This window comes from Sturnira hondurensis, unplaced genomic scaffold, assembly GCF_014824575.4.
Source record: "Sturnira hondurensis isolate 20B ecotype Veracruz unplaced genomic scaffold, ASM1482457v3 Scaffold0018310, whole genome shotgun sequence".
In the NCBI taxonomy this organism is placed as follows: domain Eukaryota; kingdom Metazoa; phylum Chordata; class Mammalia; order Chiroptera; family Phyllostomidae; genus Sturnira; species Sturnira hondurensis.
In genome coordinates, this window is record NW_028090941.1 from 39662 (window position 1) to 57553 (window position 17892).

At 46.3% G+C, this 17892-nt stretch overlaps 4 gene segments (V, D, J or C); all 4 read left to right on the plus strand.

The window, feature by feature from the left end:
• Positions 1-1577: 1577 nt before the first annotated feature.
• On the plus strand, positions 1578-2084 carry LOC119002868 (T cell receptor beta variable 16-like). The segment is given in 2 exon segments: positions 1578-1667; positions 1762-2084. Coding segments are annotated over 2 exon segments (372 nt in total).
• Positions 2085-8071: 5987 nt separating this feature from the next.
• LOC119002869 (T cell receptor beta variable 18-like) lies at positions 8072-8889 on the plus strand. The segment is given in 2 exon segments: positions 8072-8141; positions 8423-8889. Coding segments are annotated over 2 exon segments (516 nt in total).
• A 1516-nt stretch (positions 8890-10405) lies between these two features.
• On the plus strand, positions 10406-11437 carry LOC119002870 (T cell receptor beta variable 19-like). The segment is given in 3 exon segments: positions 10406-10424; positions 10845-10925; positions 11061-11437. Coding segments are annotated over 3 exon segments (477 nt in total).
• A 5294-nt stretch (positions 11438-16731) lies between these two features.
• LOC119002871 (T cell receptor beta variable 19-like) lies at positions 16732-17612 on the plus strand. The segment is given in 3 exon segments: positions 16732-16749; positions 17103-17184; positions 17320-17612. Coding segments are annotated over 3 exon segments (393 nt in total).
• The last annotated feature ends 280 nt before the right edge of the window (positions 17613-17892 follow it).

Below are 17892 nucleotides of genomic sequence, written 5' to 3' on the forward strand. Positions count from 1 at the left end.
AGGCGGGTGCTCCAAGGAGGAAGGAACCAGGTGCCTGGGCTGCATTTGCCAGAACAGAGTTTCCACACCATGCAACTGGTGGGAATGAGAACTGCTGGCAACTTGCCCCTCCCGGGGGAATGGATGGGTCCTTGTGTTCTCCATTGCTGTATGCTCTTGAGATAATTTTCTTTTTTTTTAAGGCTTTATTTATTTACTTTTAGAGGGAGGGGAAGGGAGGGAGAGAGAGAGAGAGAGAAACATCAGTGTGGGAGAGATACATTGATTGGTTGCCTCTCATATTCCCCCAACTGGAGACCAGGCCCATAACCCAGGCATGTGCCCTGACTGGGAATGAAACTGGTGACCTTTTGGTTCACAGGCCTGTGCTGAATACACTGAGCCACACCAGCCAGAGCCTCTTAACATAATTTTCAAAAGCTTTCAATGGTTGCTTCTAAACTTTCAGTGGTTGTATCTTTTCTCTAGAGAGAAGGTATTACAAGCTCTTCATGCTGTCGTTGTGAAAATGCTTCTCACCCTGCAGACCATTTACAGCCACAGATGGCCAGCCTCTGGGCTGTCATTTGCCTTCTCCTGCTCTAGCCTGATCCTGTCCCACTGTGAAAGCTTGGCCATTCTGGGGATGCTGGTGAATCTGCTCTGTGGTTCCTCTCTAATGTCTGTTTGTTTAATCCTCACCCAAGGATAAGTCTATTGATTTTAGAGAGAAAGGAAGGAGAGAGAGAGAGAGAGAGAGAGAGACGTTAACCCATTAACCAGTTACCTCTCGTGTGCACCCCAACAGAGGATTGAACAAACCAACATCTTTTGCTGTAGGGGACAACACTCCAACCAACTGAGTCACCCAACCAGTACCCTCTCCATTGCTTTTTTTTTTTAAGTTTAATTCTATAGAGACACTGTTGAGACAAAAGTTTTGGTCCTTATGAAGGTATGCAGATTTCTTTGTGTAGCTTTCTCCTCTCTGGTAGTCTTCCTCACAAACCCTAACTGCCTTTATCCCCTCTAACCTTTAATTTCTGTCTACTCAACTCAGAAAATTTTTCATGTTCTGTCTCCCCACACTGTGTGTGGACAGGGCTCCCTTTTTTTTCTTGCTTCTGAAGAATCATAGTCCAGGGTCAACTTTTCCAACAACGAAAACAGTTGTTTCGTGTTCTTTTTTTTTTTAACTTGATCAGAGCAGGATCCTAAATTTAATGGATAGAATTAGGTGCTGGAAAGTACATGAAAAAAAAGCATACACTAATTAAAAATGATGTGAATAAAGCTAAGGGAAGAGGAATTTCCAGAACTTCAGAATAATCAATATTGTCAAATACTTCAAAAAGATCAAGCAAGCAGGGAAACAAATACATGTTTTTGTTCTAATACTCCTGTAATGTCGATCATTCAGAGAATAATTCATAAGGATGTATAGATTGGAAAAAAATCCATGAAGGAGCTGGAGATGGCAGCTAAAGAAGTTGTTCCACCATGACAAAAGCAAGGGTGTCTTCACGCCAAGACTGCTGTGTTCCACGAAGTGATCACGTCACAGAGCAGCTGGGGGGTGGGGCGGGGGCCTGAGGACACCTCAGGGGACGCTGCCTGACTCTGTTTTCCTAAGCCTGCCATGTGCACCACAGTCATCTGCTCCATGGTCCTCTGTCTCCTGGGTGCAGGTGAGTCCCTGTTGTGAGTTTTCAGCTCCCCACTTCTATGCCATCAATGCCCCCCCTGGGCTAGGTCTCCAACTTCTGTCTGCTCTCTCCCCAGGCTCCCTTGATGCAGAAGTCACCCAGACCCCAGGGCACCTGATCAAAGGAGAAGGACAGCATGTGAAAATGTCTTGTGTCCCCCAAAAGGGACATCCTTACGTTTACTGGTACCGACAGATCCTGGCAAAAGAGTTCAAGTTCTTGGTTTCCTTCCAGGACAAAAATGTTTTTGAAACAGAGCTGCCCAAGAATAGATTTTTAGCTGAGTGTCCCCCAAACTCACCCTGTAGCCTGGAGATCCAGGGTGTCGAGCTGCAGGATTCAGCCACCTATCTCTGCGCCAGCAGTGAACCCACACTGCTAAATATCAGCTCTGCCTGATGCTCAAACTCTCCCTGGGTCCAGCTCAGGAAGCAGGTGGCATACCAGGTCCAAAGGAAACGAAAACTAACTGGAGCTGGCTTACACCAAAGCAGAATTTCTTGCAAGGCTAAATGCATAGCCCACGGTACCAAAACGAGACACGGGGATTTCTCCAGAACAAAGGGGAATAAAGTCCTGGAATCATCACACGGCTGATTTGACAAGTCATTACCTTTTCTGTCTTGTTGGCCCTATATTCTTCCTTGTTATCAACTGCCTTCTCCTTTTCTTAGATCTCACAGTGGGTACAAGTGTGTAGGTTCAGATGCCAGCACTTCAGCCACATTGAGAAGGGCCAACTTAACCTTGCTCATGCTAGATTACAAATCCAGGAAATGGAAAAAAATGAATACATTTTACTCAAGAACATGCTCTTGGAAAATCCAACATTAGCCAAGAGGGTGGGGTTATTTTGAACAACAGCTTGGGGCTTGTCACTTTGACCTTACAAATCAAGGACACCCCGCAGATGTCCCTCACAAGTGAGGAATGAAGCTACATTATTACTATAATAATGAAGAAGTATTACTACATTAGCTGGACACAAAGAAGCTAGGAAAAGAGAAGGAATTAGAGAGGGAATTAAATCCTTAGTTTTTAGAATGTCAGACCAAGTGGGGACTCTGGTGAATTTCTTTATTAAGGAATTAAATCCAGGTAGCGCAAAAAGCATGCCAATTTAGACCCTACCTACAATGTCACTAATTGGTATCCCTAGGGCTGGGGGAAGAGACAGATTAATGTGTCCACAGTGACAATACCTACTGTGCAATGCAAAGTGGATGCAGACACGGAAAAACGCTAAGGCATGGGATCCAAACTGTGATGGGGAACAACACATTCATCAACAAATGCATACGAGAGGAGGCATCCTGGCATTGGCCCCACCCAGAGAGGTCATTCCATCACATCGAGCAGACACTGGGTTAGAGCCCCTCTGTGAAAATGTGGTGATCGTTCTGCTTACAAACTGGTCATTGCTACACCACCTGCCACTCCGTGTTAGAGAAGTTTATATACTCTGTCTAGTCTCATAGGCTCTTACTGCAGTGTAAGCGAACACCAGTGGTCTTACTCCCCGAAGTTCAAACGTACTTCTTTTTATTCTGATCCCTGGAAGAAGAAGCCCCCATTTTTCTGGTCTATCCAGTGTCAGGGCTTCTGTTTTTAAGTCCCTTTCCCAGTGCTCAGGAGTGAATGCTTCTTGGTGGCCACATATGCTTCTCTCCAAACCCAGTCTGACTCCTGTTGACCCACACCTTTGCTTTCCCACAGAGGGGCAAGTCCTTTGAAGGCTGTCTTCATCTTTTTCTTGGGTTGCTTCCATTCTTCTGAGACTATCCTCCTAAAGATTAAAACTATATTCTTACTAGACCAAAGGCTTATTTTTGTTTCTCTGCTTGCTTAATCTCTTTGAAGCATTTGACATTATTGACTAAAGCTTAGGTTCTGGAAATTTCTCTTCTTTCAGCTTTAGTCAAATTGTTCCATTAGGCTTCATGTTTCCCAGGTATTCTTTTTTTATTTTTTAATGCAGTTTCCAGAACTTAAATAAGTCCATTAAATATTCCTTTCTCAGAAAAATTTCTCTTGTTCCTTGTTCTACTTAAATTTTAGCATTCCAGTTTAATGCGTTTAAGCAGTCTTTTTGTTAGGGTAGCCTATTAAAATCTCTATAAAATTTTTTGTTAATTAGTCTGAGACAATGAGCTCGTGTCACCTAAAGTGTAGGTTCAACAGGTATGTTCTAGGGCTGGGACAGATTTCCCAGTCTGCATTTCTGGAGGTGGGTTATAGGAATATATATAATTTTGTCAACCCCCTGGTGATTTTTGTTCATGCTGAAATTTGAGAACTCAGCCAAGACAACTTGATGAGGCTGATAAAATTGTAACTCTAGTGTAGTCCTTAACCATTTTCTTGCTCTTTCTGTTTCTTCTTACTCTTTTCCCCTTTTCCCCTTCCTCTTACATTGTCCCTAAACTTCGACTTCCTTAAGAACCCATGTGGGTTGGAGCCTGTTGACATAGTCATGTAACAAAATAAACATGCATCCAAACATTTGGACCATGGATCCTCCCTCTCCCGCAGAAGGTGCCCCCCGGGGCTGTGGGATGTCCCAGCAGATCCTACCTCGTGGGTCCCAGGGAACTCTGCGGTGGTGCATCAGGAACCATTGCTAGAAAAGCATAATCCTGCTGCTGACTGTGCCCGGGGCACCAGGCTCCTCTGCTGGACCCATGCTCTGTCTCCTGGAGGTCGGTGAGTTTGGGAGTGCACAGGAACTTGGGTTTAAGACTCTTTCCTCCGGCTGCCCTCCACTCTCTATGGCTCCGTCTTCTCCCACAGGATACACAGGCCGTGGAAGCAGCCAGAGTCTCTGCCCCAGGGTCACACACGTGGGGCAGGGGGTGATTTTGAGATGTGATCCAATTTCTGTTTACTGGTATTGACAAAATCTCAGGCAGGAAATGGAATTCCTGATTTCCTCCCAATACCAAAACCCCGAGGTATGGGAATGCCCGAGAATGATTCTCAGCTGGAAGACCCAAAGAAACCTACTTTACCTTGAAGACCCAGCCCACAGAGCTGGGGAACCCTGCTCCACACCTCCGTGCCTCAGTGGTATTGGCACGGTGAGGCCGAGTCAGCTCCCTCCAGGGTGCACACTCTTCCTCTCCCCCGAAAGTCCAGGAAGACACTTGAAAAGGCCCCTTCCTCAGCTTTCTGCCTGAGAAGGAGCAGGTTGATTGTGGCATCTCCAGCTGCCCCCAGAAGAGAGCAAAACCGTAGACTGCCCCGTCGGTGACTGAGAGGACGTGCCCCTGGGCTGCTGAAATCCCTCCACACCAGTGAGGAATCGGGCAGTCTGCGGATCCCAAGTTTATAAATACAGGCCCCCAATAACACCAGATATCCGAGGTTGATAGTACCAAAACACTGAGAAACCCCGACTGATTTGGTCTCAAACCCTTCTCCCCTGCACACCGCTTGTCCATCAGCGTGCCCCGCAGGGGCAGTGAGTGCTTTATGGAACAACCGGTGCTGACAATGCAGGTGCAGGCAGCCCCTGCACCACCGCTGAGCCTGCTCGAGGCAGCGATTGCGAGGGGAACACCTGTGAGGGTGCAGACACCATGACCCCTCCAGGGGAAGGGAGAGGAAACGCTGAGAGGTAATCCGCACTCTGGGGCCACTCCCAGGGATTCAAACCTCAAGTCCTCGCCCAGCTGCCTAAGGAAGCATGGACTTCTACGCTGTAATTTCGAACCCCCAACTTCTCCTTTCTCTCTCTTGCAGGTTCCAGAGCCAGAGGGACACTGGAACTGGATCAGGGAGCCTGCTTCCTAATCAATGCAGGGGTTTTAAAATTTTAGTTAAATTAAGTCATTTATTCATTTTTAGCTGCAAGACGTTGGCAAGCGCCCTCCCTTTCTGGGACCAGCGTTCCTCTGTTTAAAATAAGAGACCTGCACTATTCGGTCTCCGAGGCCAAACCTGACTGTGATTCTTTGATTCGGCGTGGATCTTCACGTTTTCCCACATGTGTGACCACCAGGGACCGCTGTGGAGGACACGCTGAAGCTATCCGGAATCACTGAGTGTCGCTGGACATGGGGACAACACAGATCCAGAAATCATCTGGTTGGAAGGGACACAATGGGTCATTCCTGTACGTTTCAACATTGGCATTGACTTGGAATGTTGATCATGTCAAAGAAAATGTTACATATTTATTTTCTGCAATCTCCCTAGTGACGCCAGATGGCAGTAAAGGAACGTGTCAGAAAGGGTGCCGGCCCTGGCAAGGTGCTCAGTTGGTGAGAGCTTCCTCCTGATAGGACAATGTCACAGATTTGATCTCCAGCCAGGGCACATACAAGAATCAAGCAATAAATGCCTAAATAAGTAGAACAACAAATCAATGTTTATCTCTCTAAAAAATCAATTTTAAAAATATTTAAAAAGGAGAAGGAAAGAAAGGAAGAGAGGAAGAAAGGAAGAAAGAAGGGAAGGAAGGAAGGGAGTCATCCATGAAAGAAAGAAAGAAAGAAAGAAAGAAAGAAAGAAAGAAAGAAAGAAAGAAAGAAAGAAAGAAAAGAGAAAGAAACCATCCATGTAAGGTACCAAAGGCTTTGGTTTACCATGCTGTCTTGGTCTAGGTCTGTGGTCCTGGCATAATTATTAATAGCACCCTCTTTTACATATTAAAGGGCCCCATTTTGGACAATACTCTGGCCATTGAAGATTCCAACACACACTTGCTGCTTGAACCTGTTAGGTACTCATCACAGTGAGGGAGGTTTGCTCTGGAACACGCAGTAGTGGACAGGAAAGAGTAAAATGGGGTGGTTAGGGCATCCGTTCTAACCCCTTGGATTGGGTCTGAGCCTGCAGACGGAAGCCCAGTAACACCCAGAAGCTGATGGAACTGTTCACAGGTTGAAGAGTTTCTTTAGGCCCTAAGTAACCAGGTCAGCTCCGAGATGATGATGAGACAATTCTTCTCCCTGCGGTTGTGTGAACTCCAACCCTGCCCTAGCAGCCTGAGGGTAGGTGGCTCTAACAGCACCCAGGAAATGTCCCTGTGGGCTAGGCATGGTGCTCAGTGATGGCATTTCCATCAAAAGTGTTTGTGAGCAATTGGAGTATTTCCAGAAGAAATAGCTGTGCTGACTCTGAGCAGCTGCAGTTTGATTGGATTATACATTTGGGGAAGCCTACTGAATTCTCCCCCAAATAATGACAGCCTTTGAGGGAGGCCTTAGGATCCTGCTATTAATAAGACAAAGCTGTGAGTCATGATTTGGACACTAAGGATTAACATAACCTTATTTATTACTCAGAGCCTCGGGGCGGGGGTGTCTAGAGGTACGGGCTGCATCTCCTCCGGGCCCCCTGTAAATTCTAACAGGGTGGGACTGAGCCTTGTTCTTCTTTGACTCTTCTTTCCACTCTTCCAACAAAAAGTGGGCTTTCACATAATTTCTAAACACTGCCACAGGGTAGGAGAGGAGAACAGAAGAATGGAAGGACAAGAGACCCCTCAAACATCACAGTAGCCCATCCATGATTAAAGAGAATAATTTGGAGAGATGCGCAGAATCTAAGGACTTGAGGTGAGAGGGAGAGTTTGTAGTTTTTCTAATGTTTGTTCTTTGAGATGTGTACTAACATTAAAAACACAAATAGAATGACAAGAGATGGGCAAAACAAATTATGAACCATAAAATCAGTTTCCTGAAGATGCTTGAAATGATTGCCTAGCTGAGACGAAGGGGGGAAGGAGGAAATCAAGTCAGATCATTTCCTGCCTCTATTTTTTCCTCTTTCCCCCCCCCCCGATCAGCCACCAGATCTCCACTTCCCTGAGAACCTACATATCACACTTGGTAGCTCTCTCTGCTCAGCAACACCAAATGGAAAGGCAGCATGGACCAATACAAGGGAAATGAACAAGTGATAAGAAAATGTGCATGGAGAGGAGGGGAGTGGAAGGGGTGGGAGTACATAAAGGGGGGGAATAAAGAATAATGGAGGGAGACTTGACTTGGGGTGGTAAACACACAGTATGATACACAGATGATTTAATATAAATCGTACACCTGAAACCTATATAATTATATTAACCAATGTCACCCCAATACATTCAATAAAAAATAAAACATGGAGAAGGATGGGGTGAAAATCAATCTTTCATCAACTAAAGACCAATAACAAAGGTGCTCATCTCCCTCCGCTTTCCCTGCACCACGCTTTACTAACACACACAGAGCCAGGCTGTTTGTATTGTTCTGGGGAAAAAAGATGTCATTCCACTGATGTACAAGATCACCTGTAGAGACCATAGGATCCACTGGAGATGGTGATATCACAGGAAGACCCACCTCCTGGGCGGCAGCTGTGAGGCCAAGGTCCCTGAGCTGCTGCACGCAGAGAGGGCTCTCCTCGTGCCCAACTCTGCCATGGGCCCCACACTCCGCTGCTGGGTGGTCCTCTGGCTCCTGGGAGCAGGTGAGTCCCGTGCTGACGACCGGCATCCTGCAGCTTTGTGGCTCCTGAGCTATGTTTCAAACATGCTCTGGACCTCCATGAGGCCCAAGACTTTCTGAAAGGGACTGACATTTATATAAAACGAAACTGTAATATGGGCCAAAAAGCAAAGTTCAGGTGACTTTTTAAAGGGACGTAGGAAACTTCAGGGCTATTTGCACTCCTCTTGGGTCACTTCACTGTAAGCTACAAACTTCCACTGCCAGTAGGACTCTGTCTTACACCATCTCTTCTCCCCTGAGGTCCCTTGAATGCCAGCGTCACTCAGCACCCCAGACACCTGGTCGTGGGGCGAGGACAGGAGGCAACCCTGCGGTGCAGCCCCATGACAGGCCACACTTACGTTTTCTGGTATCAGCAGCTCCCAGAGGAAGGGTTGAAGTTCATGATTTCCCTGCGGAGAGAACAAATCATGGACGAGTCAGGAATGCCATCGAAACGCTTTTCTGCCAGATTTCCCAAAAAGGGGCCCAGCGTCTTCAACATCCAGCTGGCAGAGCCTGGTGACTCCACAGTGTATTTCTGTGCCAGCTCGGTGTCCACACCAATTCAGAGTCACATCCTCCCAGAACACAAACCTCCTCCAGACCCCGCCCCCACACAGCCACAGCCTGGAGAGGGGACAGGGTCCCAGCTGGGGAAGGAACCTCCCAGCCCGTGCTCACCAACTCAGACTCTGTCACATGCAAGAGGTGACATAATTTCTTAAGTAAAATATTTATTGACTGACACCTCTCTTTGCTTCATAGTCTACTTCAAGTCCTCTCTGCGTGCTTTAAATATGGAATTTTATTGAAAAAGTAAGATAATCCAGCAAAGGAAATGTTTTTTCATTTTCCATAGGAGAAAATCTAGTTCCAGGAGTTTATGGTTTTTTCTCACACTCGGGAGAGCAGGGAGCTGGAAAAGTGAGAGAGAGAGAATATAAACCTATCAACCAGGGTCTGTGTACCTCAAAGGTTGAGCCTTTTGCACCAGGCTGTACATCCTCTCATCCCTCTGGGATGATCCTGGTTTTGTGGCCTGATGCCTGAGCTGCTATACAACACCCCAGAGATGGAGAAAATGGAATTGGATAAATCTGTCTGCAATACAGGAGACCTGTCTGGCCCTCAAATTTTGCTCATGAGAAACATATCATCTCAGCTTTTTGTTATGTCTGAATAATTCTTTACAACTCATCATTGAACAGATGTTGGGAACCTAGAAAACAGCGTTTCTTCCCTTTTATTCCATGAAACAATTCAGGAAATCAAAAGGCTGATACATGCAAAGCATTTCAAGTTCTTAGTGCCAAGGACGTCCACCCTCACCAGGCCTAGTATAAACCACGCTACCCTGCTGCATTTCCTGCCTCTCAATTTTCTGAAATTACGGCACACACTGCAGTCCCTCCTCTCCCTGCCCTGCAGCAACAGGGGGAAGCAGAAAAACTGACAGGGGACAGAGAGGACTGAGGGTTGGATAGACCCAGGGGGAAGAGCCCCGCTTTCTATCTCCTTGGAGTCAGACCTGAGCAGGACTGGAGGGAGAAGGTCAAACTGCACTTCGTTTAAAGGGCCAGGCACCAGACATAAAGAGAAGGGAGGAAATACACTGAGAAATTCAGAACACTGAGGGAGGAAGAACTTCCTTTTGAGGGAGGAAAAAAAAGGTGAAAATGGAAGGAAAAAGAGTCGTCTGCACCTTGGGTAGTGAAGGGAAAAAGAAGAAATATGGGAAACTTTAGAGTCTTAGAAAATAGATGAGAATTATGAAATCAGATAATTGGAGGATGACTCAAATCACCCTCCAATCCATAAAAAAAAAAAACTTATGGAAGCATTCAGACTTTGCTAGAACGATGGGATTAAGCTGAGTATATTATGAAAGTTATAAAAATGAACAATAGGAACATAAAATCCATCGGATACAGGACAAAAAACACTTTCCACTGTCTCCCGAACAAAAATAATTAGTGTCAAAAGAAAAATTTAAGTCTACAATTCAAACAAATACAGTCAAGCAAGCATTTGAAGAAAACACCAGAAGATCAAATTTATGAACAGAAAAAGCAAAAACAGAGACAGAAAAAAATTTTTTTGATTGAAGTCAGGAGAGAAATGAAAACAAAACACAAACTTATCTAAGAAATGAAGACTACGTAGTAGATACGCACAGAACACTCAGATGGAAATCGAGTTCGGGCTCTGAAGAAAAGAAGGGAAATTTCTAAGAGACTAAAAATGACAACAGGAAAACCAGGTAGGGAGAAGGTTCTGGAATGAAATGGGGCCCTGCGGTGAATGCAGGATGGATTTCAGCAGAGTGGTATCCACACAGTGATGGGACTAAAGATGAATTCTACATTCTCCTGTGACCCTTGGGTCTATAGGCTGCTGTCATGAGCAGACCTCACCTTAACTTGAAGGGAACAGCCCGCAGGCCAATCACAATGAGACTCTGCTGGGTGCAAGCCACTCAGGCCAGAGGAAGGCACAAGGGGATGGGGCACAAGTAATCCAAGTCTCCTTTGCTCTGTCTCCTCATCTGCAAAATTAGGGAGCCTGATTTGAGTACCTCCAGGGTCTCTTCCAATGTCTATCTAGCCTTCTGCACATTCTGCACACACACAAAGAGGGGATCCCCAGAGCTAAGTCTCTTTCCTCATTTGTCTTCCTGCAGGTGCCTTTAGCAAAAAGGGACCCCCTTCCACTATGAGCAGCCAGGTGCTCTGCTGCATGGCTCTTTGTCTCCTGGGAGCAGGTGAGTCCTGGGTTCAGGAAGCAAATTCCTGTTCAGAAGGTGCCACACTCCATGTCTAACTAAGCTTTTTCCCATAACAGCAGTACAGGCACCATCTTGGGGTGTGTTTCCAGAACCTTCCTCTTTCTTCCATAGGCACAGTGGGTGGTGGAATCACTCAGACCCCAAAATACCTGTCCAGAGAGGAAGGTCGATATGTGATTCTGCAGTGTGAACAGGACTTGGGACACGACTACATGTACTGGTACCGACAGGACCCAGGTCACGGGCTGAGGCTGATCTACTTCTCCCGAGTAGAAAAGGATGTTGCTAAGGGAGACCTGGCTGAAGGCTACCACGCCTCTCGGGAGAAGAAGGCGACCTTTTTCCTCACCATGCCATCCACCCGAAAGGACCAGACAGCTCTCTACCTCTGTGCCAGCAGCTTAGACACAGTGGAGCACAGCCACCTCCTGTCTGCACATGAACGGATCCCCAGCCCTGCTTGCTCACCAGGTGGCGGGGCTTTTTAGTGGATACTTGCCCACTTTCTTTCACCTCAGCCAACCACCCACAGCAGCTGTTGCTGTAACCATGTCATGTAGAATGGTGCAGTCCTTCAGCCATCCAGTCCTTATTCATCTATCTGTATAAGAGAGAGAAACAGAGAGACAGAGAGACAGAGAGGCTGATTTTACAAATCAACTCTTTTTTTCCACTTTACCAAACACTGGAAAGCAGAAATGACCAGAAAATGATCCCTTTCTTCAGAAAAATTACAACGCCCAATGGGGAGAAAAACATGGAGAAGACAAATGCTATAACCACATGTCATGCAATGTGCCCTTCAATTGAGGTGTCACCCAGGACAGAAAGTAGGACGTCAATTCTGTCTGGTGACACCAGGAAGGGCTTCAAAGACCAGGCAACCTGTGAGATGAAACTCGAATGAGGAGCAGGTTCCACCAGATAGATAAGCTTGGGAAGAGTGATACAGGCCTTGGAGCTACAGCAGGAAAGAGTGATGGTATCACGTTAGGATAAAGGAGATAGCTACCAATGCCAGCATGGCCATAGGGGAAACTGGAAGAATGAGCGAAGCTATTGAACACAACTGAGTTTTTGGTTCTAGTGGCTCCTCCTTAGGTATCTGCACAGAAATACCTACTAGACTCCTGTAAATGTACAGTTGGCACTTAGAGGACAGACTCAGCCTCCAGGGATATTTGCAGGACTAATCCGTACAGGGGTGGTCAGTATTATTTTGCAAATATGCTTCATTTTCTCACTGTATTTTCTCCCTTTCTCTTCTGCCACATATATGTTGAATGAAAAGGAAGGCAGTGCTAATTCTTGGAACTCTAATGGTTTATGTATTTTTGTTTCATCACATCATTCTGTGTCTTGAATTGAATGGCAGGCTGCAGTATTCTGACTAACCCTCCCATATATTTTTATACTGGAATGGATATATTTCTAAAGCCTTCGTGGAAGTGTTTATGGAACCCAGTCTGCTCTGTGTGGCCTTGTGTTTCCCCAGGATCAGCCATTTCAGGAAGAATGTACAAAATCCCTGACCGTAACATACAAACTTTGTCCCATGCATTTTAATTTGATATCTTCCTGAATTTATGTCAGCTTTGGCTTTCTTCTCCCACACATTCTGGGCAAGGTGGACACACATGGACACTGCTGTACTGAGCTACCGAGGTGGGAAAGAGACAGCAGCCCTGAGTAGGATTTGTACTTGGAAGTTTGGTCCGATGGGCACTCCTAGCCATCATGGCCACCAATGTTCTCTAACAATTGTTAACAAATAAGGGAACAAACCAACCTTTGGGAATGGGATGGATTTAATCACCTTACATTGTTTATTCCAGTGATGTTTGCAGACACATCAGGATCAGTGGTTTCCAGAGCCAGCTGCTTTGTCAGGGACTTCTGTGGCAGTGGGGACACAGCCCCAACACTCCCTGCCCCCTGTGTACAGGTCATACTCCAGAGGTGATGAGTGAGGGCCAGACTGTCTGTCCAATGGGAGAAGATTAAGCAGAAGACAGAAAGAGACACACAGTGTTGTTTCTCTTTGTCCCTTTGGGCATAAAAAGAAGGGGTCCAGCCCTCGCTGGTGTAGCTCAGTGGATTGAGCATGGGCCTGTGAAGCAAAGGGTATCTGGTTCAATTCCCAGTCAGGGCACATGCCTGGGTTGTGGGCCAGGTCCCCAGTAGGGAACAGATGAGAGGCAACCACACATTGATGTTCCTCTCCCACTCTTTTTCCTTCCCTTCCCCTCTCTCTCAAAATAAATAAATAAAATATTTTTAAAAAGAAAAGGATGTGAACTTTACTTGATGTTAAAATTTTCACTGTAAAACTCGTAATGTGCACTCAAGATTTATATGGTCCATTATATGTTTTGAACTGTTTGCTTTTTCTGATGCGGAAAAGAACTCTTTCTCTGTGAAGTTTCCTAATTGTCCCATTCCAATGATCAAGAGAGTTGTAGGTAGTGAAACACAGGAACTTTAATATATCACTAAATGTATCCAGAACAATTTTGGAGGAGCTTTCACAACTAACATTAACAAGGAAGAACATTTTACAGAAAATTATAATCAAAGAAAAATAATATCTCTTAAGTACAAGAAATGCAATTTGTGAATTTAAAATAATACTTGAAGTAATTCATAGTAAATAAGACAACTCAGAAAGCCAACTGGTGAACTGTGTACTAACTCAAGCAATATCCCAGAAATCCAAGGAAACAGAAAAGGGCATGAGACGAACAGGTTACCCTGGAAGCTGTGTTCACGATGACCTCACTCTGGAAAACACACAAATGCCCATCAACAATGCAGTAAATCACTAGTGTCATAAGCATGCAACATTATAAAAAAAAGCAAAAGTATAAACATCATTTGCACAATCATGGGAGGGTGAATCTTGTAAACATGCTGTTGAATGAAAGAAGCCCACGTGCTGTAGGAGGTGAGACAACTGTGAGCTGTTTCACAGGCAAGAGTAGGTTTAGAGCTGAGTGCAGGGCCCAGCCCCCAGTGGCCAATGCTGGGGTTGCCCCAGCCCTTTAGTTCTTGTTGTGACTCCTAAACACCCTCAGCAACACGGTCAAGACAACTTGAAAAGACACAAGTTCATTACACAGCATGCCTGAGGTCACAGAGCAAGGCTGCATGTAGAGAGAACTTGCAGGGGCCTGAGATCTGCTTTTTAGGGGTAGACAGTGGGGCCTAGTGCTTCCTGGACTCACTGTCCTGTTGAATTCCAAACATAAAATATAAAAGCACGAATTTAAAGGCAGGAGAAGAAAGACCAAGTGGCTCAAGTCAGTGAGTTACTGATCAACCCAAGAGCCCTAGAACCCAGGAGCCTGGGGTAGGGGGGCCATGAACAGAGAGCCTGCTGTCTGGGTCTCTATCTGGTCCCCGTGCCTGGTCTGCCCTGTTATCCCACAGAGCCATCATTAAGTGGACACCTCAATAATCTGAGTATGACTCAGGAACTTGCACTGCAAAAAGAAACAAACAAACAAACAAAGAGACAAAAACTGTCCGCAGTTAACACCACTTACTTTGAGGCTACTGTGACACAGAAGAAGGGACCATAATGCCATACTACAAGAACATACACTTGTTTCCTCACATAAGTCTGAACAACTCCTTTAAGTCCCTTTGAAACTGGAAAACCGACCTTCGTGCTGCCTGTCACATAGCAAACCCAGTAAGCACCACAGGGACTCAATCTTTCTGGGCGCTTCATTCAGAAGGCTGGTGATTTGAGAAGACAGCAGATTTGTAGACTTATGGACCATTTACATTTCCTTCCAAGTCAGATTTTTTATAAAAGAGAAGAAAATGAGGGGAGGAGTTTTGAAATTCAGGGAAAAATGGATTAAGAACTGCAGCCTTCTAACCCTGGGCCAGCAGATGGTCCTCGGTCTCTCCCTGGAACATGAAGGCTCAGGTGTCTCCAGCTGCGCCCCAGGTGGTGGTTGTTAGCTGTGTCCTGGGAGGTCACAGTCTCTCCTGGGAGTGGTGAGGCCTCTATACTCACAGTTGCTGAAACAGTAGCTTTAACCTACAAGGCTTATTAACTATGAACTTTTAAACTAAAAATCGTCCAACTCTTGAGTTCCCTATCACCTTCAATGTTCTAAGTCTCTCTGTGTCATCCATAAATTAGGAGTAGAGTCAGAACATTTTCAAGGCCCCTCCCCCCAGTGTGTGTTTGGTTCTCCAAGATGAAAGAGCAATGTGTCCTGACTCATTGGCACAGATCCCCACCAGGGGGCAGAAGAGAGCACCCAGAGGATTCTGGAAACACCCTCCCTTGTTAATCTGTCCTGGGGGTGGAGTGAGGAAGAAGGAAGAGCTGGTCACACCTCTCCCTGGGAATCTGTGTGATGTGAGGCCATCACCCAAAGATGCTGCTGCTCTTGCTGTTTCTGCTGCTTCTGGGGCCCAGTATGAGCCTGATTATCTGAGTGGCTTGGGCGAGTGTGTGTGGGTGCCAGCATGAGTGAAGCAGTGGCCAAAGCTAGAAAATTTTGTGTGCTGATGGCAATGACTCAAGGGTCGAGTGAGAGGTCATCAGTCAGGGGAAATGGGGGCTTCTGATCCCAGGGCCTCTGACAGGAAGATTTCACCAACAAACAGGACTCTGGGGGCTAGAGAAAAAGGGGAGAGGGTAGGGGGTGAGGCCCTGAATTTCCTGACTGTGGTCAGCTGGGACTGGTCCAGCTGGCCTCCTTCATGGTTCTCTCCTTTCTCCCTGCAGGCTGTGGGCTCAGTGCTCTCGTCTCTCAGAGTCCAAGCAGGGTCATCTGTGCAAGTGGGACCCCAGTGACAATCGAGTGCCATGCAAAGGACATTCAGGCCTCAACTGTGTTCTGGTATCAGCAGTTCCCGAATCAGGGCCTTGTCCTGATGGTGACTTCCAACATGGGCTCACCTGCCACACATGAGCAAGGTTTCTCCCAGGACAGCTTTCCCATCAGCCACCCAAACCCGAGTTTCTCAGCTCTGACAGTGGCCAGTGTGCGCCCTGAACACAGCGGTCTCTACTTGTGTGCTGCTAGTGACACAGTGCTGGGCAGAGATCAGAGGCCTAGGCAAGAACCTCTGCCCCTGTTCCCAGCACACAGCCAGGGGAGCCCTGGGAAGGGGGTGTGAGGGGAGGAAAACCACAGATCCTCTGAGGGAGCTATCTGTGTGTGGGAAGAGAGGGGAGAGAGGGGAGAGAGAGAATATAAACCTATAAACCGTGGTCTCTGTTACTCAAAGTTTGTGCTTTAGATACATAAAACGTAGCAAACTCACAACCCACCTCTACCCCATAAAAAGAAAACTTGCTGAGGCATTTACACCTGGGTAGAAAAGTGGAAAATGATTCTATTAAACTGTATATTGTAGGCATCTGAACCATATGCAAATGAACAAAAGGAACATAAAGCCCTTTGGATGGAGGAAGAACACACATTCCAGTGTCTACACTTCGAACAAATATATTCAAGAAAGCGGTTGAAGATAACAACCTTAAACAAGAAGTTGAAAAACTATGAACATAAAGGGCAAAAGCAGGGAGAGAAAAAAATTTCTTTGGAATCATAATAGAGATGAAACAAAAGACACACCTGTCTAAGAAACAAAGACTATATGAAAAGAAACCCACTGAATACTTAGATGGAAATCTAGTTCAGGCACTGAAGAAGAGCAGGGAGGGAAAAATCTAAGAGATTAAAAATGAGAAAAATAAAACCAGCCAGGAAGAAGGTTCTGGAATAAAACGGGGCTCTGGCATGAATGCAGGATGGATTTCAGCAGAGTGGTATCCATGCAGGGATGGGACTAAAGATGAATTCTACCTTCTCGTGTGACCCATGTGTCTACAGGCTGCTTCATAATCAGATCTCACCTTAAGTAGGAAGGGAACAGCCAACAGGCCAATCACAGTGAGACTCTGCTGAGTGCCAGCCACTCAGGCCAGAGGGACGCACAAGGGGATGGGGCACAAGTAATCCAGGTCTCCTCTGCTCTGTCTCCTCGTCTGCAAAATTAGGGAGCCTGATTTGAGTACCTCCAGGGTCTCTTTCCACTCTCTTTTTAGCTTTCTGTACATTCTTCACACACAAAGAGGGTATCCCCAGATCTAAGTCTCTTTCCTCATTTGTCTTCCTGCAGGTGCCTTTAGCAAAAGGGGACCCCCTTCCCACGATGAGCAGCCAGGTGCTCTACTGCATGGCCCGTTGTCTCCTGGGAGCAGGTGAGCCGTGGGTTCAGGAAGCAAATTCCTGTTCAGAAGGTGCCACACTCCATGTCTAACTAAGCTTTTTCCCATAGCAGCAGTAGAGGCACCGTCTTGGGCTGTGTTTCCAGAACCTTCCTCTTTCTTCCATAGGCACAGTGGGTGGTGGAATCACTCAGACCCCAAAATACCTGTCCAGAGAGGAAGGTCGATATGTGATTCTGCAGTGTGAACAGGACTTGGAACATGACTACATGTACTGGTACCGACAGGACCCAGGTCATGGGCTGAGGCTGATCTACTTCTCCATAATAGAAAAGGTTGTTGCTAAGGGAGACCTGGCTGAAGGCTACCAGGCCTCTCGTGAAGAGATGGCAAGCTTTTTCCTCACCATGCCATCGACCCGAAAGGACCAGACAGCTCTCTACCTCTGTGCCAGCAGCTGAGACACAGTGGAGCACAGCCACCTCCTGTCTGCACATGAACGGATCCCCAGCCCTGCTTGCTCACCAGGTGGTTGGGCTTTTTGGTGGATACTTGCCCATTTTCTTTCACCTCAGCCAACCACTCACAGCAGCTGTTGCTGTAACCATGTCATGTAGAATGGTGCAGTCCTTCAGCCATCCAGTCCTTATTCATCTATCTGTATAAGAGAGAGAAACAGAGAGACAGAGAGATAGAGAGGTTGATTTTATAAATCAACTCTTTTTTTCCACTTTACCAAAC